Here is a 9,093-nt window from a genome sequence, read left to right as displayed (position 1 = left end):
CGCGGAAACCAACTTTAAATTAGGGTAACCACCTCCCAGTCAAATTATGAGTAATGCAATCTCAGTACTTTTTAATTAAAGAATAGTCTTGTCAATAACTTATGAGAGGGACTCTGCATAAATTTCACTTTATAAATTTGCCTCTTCCTTCACATCAAACTAGGGAGTTTCCTTTTCACATCTTCCACTTCTTATTCCTTGAACCTATTTCAATTGACATTTTTTATAGTGAAGAGAGTTTCCATGATATGATAGACATATGTCCGCTGTGTATTGTGTGCTTTCTTAAAAGTCTGTCGGTCGTTATTTCCATGTCCATGTCCATGCAAATACATGTACTAACCTTTCCTTATCTCGTATGCATCATTAATCTCTTGAGTATAAGCACCACACAGTAGAACTAGTCGTGAGTTCACGGAATGTTTAAACATTACCAAAAAATATAAATGCTAAAAATGATTCATTAAGAACCATTTAGTATCAACATGAACTAAGGGGTAAGGGCATTAGCATTTTCTCATGGTTTACGGGTGTAAATAGAAAGAATATAGGTATTACATTGTTTCCATTTGTTTTCTTCGTATCAGTATAGATACAAGGATGGACCTTGTCTGAACATTGTACTCAATATCCACATTCGGTAATTTGGACTCTTACTGACTTGAGCTAATTGATAGGATCATTTGCATCCATTTACATACAAAAGTCGTAATTCTATAATTAGGAGTTTAAGTGATTAACAAATAAATTTTGGATGCTTGGATTTCAAAATCAACAAAAGAATACTTTCCAAGAGGATAATGTACCATGTCCATCTGCGCAATGCTGCGTATTCCCCTCAACTTCAGACTCAATCCTGTAAAACATGGGTGCATCAGTGCATTAGACAAACAGAAGACATATAACGAGTAAGCAACTCAAACCTCTCAAGACTATGAATGCTTAAATTAAAATTCCAAGTGATAAGAGTCACAGATGCAAATGAGTAGTTCTAACCTGTCCAAATCATATCCACCCACTCCCAATACAAAATCCATATCAACATCACCAAACTTTGCTTGCTTTATTTGTGCCATCCCATTTATATGCTACAGGAAAAAACATATGACGTTTGAATTTTCAAAAACTTCACATAGCATTTTCCTCATTTGTGTAGTACATTACACGAACATCTATGAATTTAATCCTACCTTAATTCTCTTAGTCAGTGCCTGCAATTCAGCCTCGTTCACCAAATCTATCTGCCAATGCAAGAAAGATACAAATAATAGGAGCTTATCAGGTATTTTCAAATGATTATGTACATTATAAAGAATTAAATATATAATAATTAATGGTGGCCAGTCCAACAAAATTCAGAAAAACTTATTTGCTGCTGCATGTGCATGCTTGCCTTATTTAAAATAATGCGGTCTGCATATGCTATTTGTTCTACTGCCTCATTCACCACCCACCGAGGCTTCACTTCATTCAAATGTTGTGTAGCATGCTTACAGTCCACAAGAGTAACTACACCATCAAGTTTTATATGTTGCGCAAGCAGTTCATCGGAATTGAATGTTTCAATGACAGGAGAAGGCTTTGCAAGACCTGGAGAGTAGCCACAGCTTTACATTAGTTATGTTTAATGATTTCAGGAGACACGACTGACAAAGAGAAGTAATCACATTACAGTGACCAGTAAATTATAAATTAAAATGAGGTATATCTGCTACAAAAATTAGAGCATTTAGAGAACTACTGTGCATGAATTTGCTGTTGCCAAGAACATATGCAATTTATAAACGGAATCAGTACTCCTGTTTAATAGGAATATAAGTTAAATAAATTAAATTGTACAACTTGATCAGTCAAACAGTTTTTCAATGCCTCAGCTCTCTGGGGAAATACCATTGCATGCTAGAATTTACATGCATAAAGCTAAATGTCTAACTTTAGAATAGGCGAGCAAACTTGATCACTTGATCAATGGCAATAGTCTACAAATTACATAAATTTTATCTACAATCAATTTTAGAAGACAGACATTATGATCGACTATGACAACATCCGTTAGGATGGTCCACCATCTGTTGTTCTTGAACAGTCATGGAAGGAATATTCCTACCATATCAAGGAATACCCTTGACACCATTATCACATGTAAGGCTTACTGCTCCACAAACGAAGGCATATGAGAAAGTTTCAGGAGTAACGGAAGAAGCAAATGTCTTATAGATGGTTTAAAGTTAAAAAGGTCAATAATACTTCCTATGATGTGAGATCACAAGAAAGCTGAAGACTAACATTGGGGAGTCCCACTGCACAGTTTAGTAAAGTGGAAAAGATATGTTATTGTACCTGAGAACATTAAAGATTTTGCCACAATTAAGAAACCGACCACACACTTGTTTTTAAAGTGCTGGAGCATCCAAGTGTCACTAACATCATGGACCACAAAACTTCATGATAAGTGTACTTTAAGAGCCATATCGCGATAAATTAAACTTCCCTAAATACCTTATTTTCTAATTCTTAGCTATTTTATATCACCAAACTTAATATTAACAAAACTAGAACGAGAACTTATCAGATTGCTTAAGCTATTGTAGGATTAGATCTATAAGATGATATTGATAGCAGATTATCATAATTTATTTTCTTTCTGAAAGGTCTACAGGAAAATATGAAATGAGACAAAAAGTAGGAAAAGTTTACGTGACAAAACTTTCATTGCTTCAGAAGGGAGCTCTACCTGTCGTCTCTATGACAATGTGGTCGAACTTATCTCGTTTTTTCTTGACCAACTCCAGTAGCATTTTAACTAGGTCACCTCTGACAGTGCAGCATAGACAGCCATTATTCACCATTAAAATGTCATCAGACGAAGTGGAATGGCTAGCTACCAGTGAACTATCTATGTCTACCTCCCCAAACTGCCATTGCAGGAAACAAAAGTCAAATTCTGCATTCCATGTACACAACAGATTATATCCAGAAAAATCTGTTGGGCAACAGAAAGAGAGAAGATAGTATCAAATATCAGAAAATATTTGCATATGAACTTCCTACACAATTTCTAACATTCATCAAGTGTCCTTCAATATATATGTGTTTTAAAATTGTGGATGCAGCTTGTATGTCTGAGATGTACATACAATCTATCATATTTAAGCTTTGGACAACTACTCAGTGAAGCTGCCGAAATGGAAATAAAGCTTTATAAAAAGAAAGCAATCATACACTCTTGGTTTACAGGTATAACCCATCTGGTTAATCCCTGCAACCTGACACTGGTTTTGGTGGAAGAGTATACCTCTCTGGAGGAAAATGATTACTGATAATTCAAAAAGGAAATGAGCAAAGTTAACAAAGTTACAATAATTCCTACCGTAAGAGTTAATTAGGATTTTGTGCAGTATAAATTTATTTTAAAAGCACATTATGGTTTATTATAATTTGTTATGAGCTTAATTACGAATAAGTTGTTTTTTTTAAACAAGGCTGTGTTGGTATACAAACACTTTCTTTTATGCTCCTCATATGTGAGTCACAATTTCTCGTATAACATACTTGAGATGCATGCACATGTGGCCGTATTTGTTACTCATTCCGCATTTTGGCCCACAATATTGATAAAGTTTTCATACATAGATGCATGAAGAATACGAGTTACTGTTTTAGGCGTGTGTTTCATGCCATCTCAGATTGTGATATCCATATATTTTATAATTTTATTAAAGCAAAGAGGTCAGATGGCTCTAAATGTTGTCTTCTATGAGGATATCTTGGGTACCTTTATGTGAAATCCTCACATGATGTAATATGTGGTTCTCCTGTTCACGGGCAATAACATTGGAGTCGCTTTCTACAGGTTGATGTGTACACCTGTATCAACCAGTTTCAGCATTAACTGCACTTGAGCAGTGGCTTAACCTGATTATCTAGTGCATATGCATAAATTTATTCCAAAACATAAACCGTGCAGTGATTATTTATTTGACCATAGACTATTGGCTAGTGCTTACTATCTTGTAAGAAGGGACTACTATCGCCTACAACATCCTTGTCTAGTTCAGTGAACAAAAAGATGGGCTAATCAGGTAATTTATCACATATTTCATCAAGAATGAAAGAAACTTCAAAAATCACCAATTAACAACATTTCGAATTCATTATACACCCTAAAATTAATGGTAGGAATCATTACCTCATTCTCAATAACAGCAATCCTCTTCCCATGTTGAGAGGTCAATATATGGTTTAATAGAGTTGTCTGCACAAAAAATAAAATAAAAAGTAATTCACATGCACAACAATTACCATTATTTACCAAACTTCACAAACTGTAAAGAACTGAATATCATATTTTTACATAAAAAAAGGCGATACCTTTCCGGAGCCAAGGAATCCAGTGATGATGGTGGCCGGAACCCTCGAATCGAGATCGAGCGCAGATGAGATGGCCTCAGCAGAGACCATAGACCTCGAATTCGAGGGTCGGCTGATTTCTGATCTCTTGTTAGGATTAAGTTGTTGGGAGAAGAAGGAATGGAGGTTTCTGATGCATTGCGAGATCGCCGGCGTTGGGAGGGGCTCTAGAGCAGATGAGAAAGAGGGATGAATCAATTGATTTACGGCTCTCGATGCCCTAGGGATTAGTAATCGAGCGGCCATTCCTTAAACCCAAAATTTGAGCAGTGCGCAGAGATTGCGGTGGTATCTTAAACCCTAGCGACCAGTGGTTTGTGCAAAAGATAACTTAAACCCTGGTTTATTTTCTGGAATTGGTAATTATTGTTTGAGATCTTTCGATATTACTCCTTCCAATCTTTGCAATTATGCAAATTGGCCCCTCGAATCTTAAGAAGAACACAAATTAGTCCCTCAATAACCAAAATACCCTCAGCTTATGTTCTGCCCGTGGAATCATTATGTTCTCAGAAGCTTAAAATGAGGGGGCATTACAGTCATTGAGAGATCAATTTGCGATCTCTTAGAATTCGATTACTTATGAGCGATTTCCAAGATATGAGAGACTGATATGGAATTGTTAGAGATTTGAGGACTAATGTCTAAAAAACCCATAAAGTTTGGTCTACTGTTAATTTTGTAAGAACATATTACATTGAGTTCTTTCTACCTATATATACCTCTTACCAATCTATCGTATTTACAGAATTAGCCTTCAATTCTAAGAATTATAATTTTTCTTACACATATGGTTTTACTTGTTACCGTTTCTAATTTTAGTTGTTACCGTTACTAATATACTTTTAACTTAAAAGTAAACCCAATAGTTTGTGATCAAATTTGTTATGGAGAGAGAAACATTGGAGGTTAAGTATATTTTAACGAGGAGAGTAGGGAAGTTTTGGAGGGAGCCGACAAGTCAAAGTGTGCTCATTACTAGTGATGGGTTTTTGATATCTGCTTCCTAGCAAGTCATAATCATGAGTTTAGCATTAAATAGGTGGAAAGGAGAAAGGACGTAGAAAAAAAATTTCGTTGCTAATGAAGCAGACGTCGCATCACTATTAAGCAGAACGATACGCACAGGTTTAATGAGAAAGTGGAAAGCAGGAGAGATATAAAGTTGTTATTTTTTACATCTTATTTATTCCTCTATAATAACGGGATGATCCAAGATTCACTATTCATACTACAGTAAATAATACAGTGAATTACTATAGTATTGTTATCGTAACACGGACAGGATGATCCAAGATTCACTATTCATTCCACAATAAATTACTGTACGGCAGGTGGGGCTGTAGCGTTAAGAACATCATTGTAGTATTTATTACTGTAGTTCAAACGGAATACTGCAGCATTTTAAAAATATTACCGCAGCATTAAAAAATGTTACTATAGCATTTTTTTAAAAAAATTTACTGTAGCACGCACAAAAAATGTATTTAAATATAGAATTACTGTAGCAGAAATAAAAAATAAAGGTCGTGCTTTGCACGTGGTGCACACTAGTCTATTTGAGATTTTAAGGGCATGAAACGAGAGGACGGGGATAAATTGGTAAATAGGCAATGCTGGAGGTAAGGGGCTGTTTGGTTGGTCAAAATAGTGCAGAAAGTGACCCTTAGAAAACCGACGCAGAAAATTTTTGCTATTTTCCCTCACAATCAGCTGTTTGGTTTGTTGGCCTTCTTGTTTTGATGATGATTTAACAAACAATTTGCATCTAATATTGTTTGTCTGGTGTTTGTGTTTTGTTTTTTATTGTAGACAAACAATATGTTGGAGGATGGATGTATTGCGCCATAACGATCATATCAAATGGAGGTTGGCGGAATAGTGGTTGAAGCATTGCTATTCAAAGTTGAAGATCCAAGTTCAAGCTTCATCCAAGTTTATCAAGTTGAGCTACAATGAAGATCAAGATCAAACTTGGGTAACATTAGCTTAGGTAGGCCTGTCCATCCGGACCGGCCCGGCCCAAAAATCCGGGCCCGGGCCCAACCGGGCTAGGTTCCGGGCTGGCCTGAATTTTTTTTCAATTTTTTTTATCAATTTTTTTAAATTTTATTTAAATTTTAAATTATACAAAAAAAAAGACAAGAAAAATTAATAAAAAACAATAATTTTATTAATCACTTAAAATGACATAAATTATAAATAAAAAATGATAAAAATAAATTCTTTATTAATAATTAATAAATCATTTATAAATTACAAGTACAAATTTATTTTGGAATTCATCGCATCACAATAGATAAGTACATCCCAACTAGGTTGGCACCTACTCACCTATATCATTATCATTTGTAACTATTTTTAAAATAATTCTTTACAAATTTTAAGCTAAGATATAAAAATTACAATTTGATTAATATTATTTATTCTTTATATCTATTTGTTAGTCCCAATTCTTCAAATTTATCTTCAATTCCAGCCATCTGATCGATGCATTGCGTTCGCTTCTCGTACCTCCACCACTCTTGTAAGCACATCACCGCTTGTACAGTATACGGATCTAAGCATGTCCTGTGATCATCGATTAAACGTCCTGCTGTGCTGAAGGCGGATTCCGAAGCTACCGTCGAAACCTGCACTATTAGTAAGTCACGAACCATGGTGGAAAGTATAGGATATGAAACTGATCCATATAATTTCCACCATTGCAAAATATCTAAAGCATTTCCTTGACATTTAAGTAAAGAAGCAGATAAATATTTATTTATTTCAGAAACCTCCAATGATGACGATTCAAGCCCAGATCCACCAGTTAGCTCAGCTACCATTACATACCTATCAAAACTTACACTTTTACCTCGGGATGAGCTCGAAGAAACCGAAGCTGTAGACTGTTGTGTAGCTACACCATGTCTAGCTACATACTCATCATATAAGGTTTGAAAATAATTTCTAATAGCTAAATGATGAGTAGTAGCAGTAAGGGTGGTTCCATCATCTAAGTCTATAATCTGATTACCATACAAGGATTGTAACAAACTTCGAAGGCCAATATCCTTCAAGCATGGATCAATAAGAACCCCCAAAACAAAAATATGAGGAATATGCCTAAAGTACTTATTAAATTTGCTCTCCATTTGAAAAATCATAGGTCCAAAAGTATCATCCATACGATATTTCCAAAAAAAATTAAATATTTAAAATTTGTAAAGCAGCTAAAGTAATGGTTGGATAATAACAGCCAGATAATAACATTGTAGCATCATAAAAAACTTGTAACATTTTATTTAAATTACATATAATTGTCCATTCATCTTCAGTTATTCCATAAATGCTACCAGAACTAGAACTAGAAGTATAATAGTTTATAAAATCAGTTATAATGTCTTTATATTCTATTGCTACACTTAACATTGCATAGGTGGAGTTATAATGTCTTTATATTCTATTGCTACACTTAACATTGCATAGGTGGAATTCCACCTATGGTCAACATCTTTTGGAATTAGTCTGGGCTTTACATTTTTTTCTTTTACAAAATTGTTTCTATCTTTTAAGTCTTTGTTCAGAAGCATTATGCATATAAGCAACTGTTCTAACCTTTTCCATCATGGGTTTAATTTCAGTAAATACACTTTGAACAATTAAATTTAAAATATGACAGATACACCTAATATGAAAAAGATCACCATGACATGGCAATGACAAAGTTGATCTGATAAAATCAACAGCTACATTGTTATTACTTGTCTTATCTAGTGAAAGAGAAAATATTCTTTCTAAAATTTTTAATTTCATAAGTTCTTCAATTATTAAATTTGCAACATTAATACCAGTATGTGACTCTTCTATTGCAATAAAAGAAACAACTCTTTTAAACATTTGCTAATTTTTATCAATCCAGTGTGTTGTGATACATAAATATCCAGTTTGTGCTCTAGATGTCCAAATATCAGAAGTTAAAGAAAATTTACAGTTTAAAGTTTTAAAATAAGAAATTATTTTTCCTTGTTCCTCATGATAATATTTTAAAATATCACGTTGACATGTTTGACGAGAAATTTTTTTAAATGCGGGATAAAAATCATCTCTAAACATATCTTCAAATTCATCATCTTCTACTAATTTAAAAAGAAGATTTTTAAGAATGATAAACCTGATTACGCATTTCCTGGCTCTGGCAGCATCATAGTTTCAACTACCGAGACTACCAGAAGAGGAGGGTTGAGAAATCATAGGTTGTCAGATATCACCTTGAGGAGTCTGGCCTTTGTTGTGTTTATCTAAATGGCGTTTGAGGTGGTTGGTGCCACTCTTATGATGAGCTTGAAAAATCTTACCGCACAACGCACACTTAGCCTTCTAGGTGAGGATCCTACCGTGTTCATCCTTGGTGACGTCGATCTTCTCGTAAAAATTTCATACATCGGATCTTGGCCTTTTAGGAGCTCTTGGTGCAGATTCGTTGCCCGGATTCGGGATTAACTTCTATAGGAGTAGACCCAGTAGGAGTAGACCCAGTAGGAGGACGCATTTCAAGATCGGGAGATAGGTTTTGCTCTTCATAATCAGATTCGGAAGCCATTTGATGAAATGATTAGAAAGTATAAGAGAGTATTGTAGGCGTCAAAAAATACTTGCAGACATCCAAATACCATTCAAAACAACATGCGAGAACAATTT

At 34.6% G+C, this 9,093-nt stretch overlaps 1 protein-coding gene across 1 annotated transcript in view; it reads right to left on the bottom strand.

Moving 5' to 3' along the window:
- LOC109837012 (uncharacterized GTP-binding protein YjiA-like) overlaps positions 1–4,769 on the bottom strand; it is a 7,155-nt gene extending 2,386 nt beyond the window's left edge. Inside the window, exons 1-7 of the mRNA XM_020405090.1 lie at positions 4,372–4,769; positions 4,190–4,255; positions 2,735–2,915; positions 1,394–1,590; positions 1,191–1,241; positions 997–1,088; positions 807–856 (exon numbers count right to left, since the gene is read on the bottom strand). Of these exons, the coding sequence (XP_020260679.1) occupies positions 807–856; positions 997–1,088; positions 1,191–1,241; positions 1,394–1,590; positions 2,735–2,915; positions 4,190–4,255; positions 4,372–4,656 (922 nt within the window). The 5' untranslated portion in view covers positions 4,657–4,769. The remainder of the gene's footprint in view (positions 1–806; positions 857–996; positions 1,089–1,190; positions 1,242–1,393; positions 1,591–2,734; positions 2,916–4,189; positions 4,256–4,371) is intronic.

This window comes from Asparagus officinalis, chromosome 4 (genome assembly GCF_001876935.1).
Source record: "Asparagus officinalis chromosome 4, Aspof.V1, whole genome shotgun sequence".
NCBI lineage: Eukaryota > Viridiplantae > Streptophyta > Magnoliopsida > Asparagales > Asparagaceae > Asparagus > Asparagus officinalis.
Note: the sequence above shows the minus strand (reverse complement) of the source record. Positions and strands in the feature narration are given on the sequence as shown.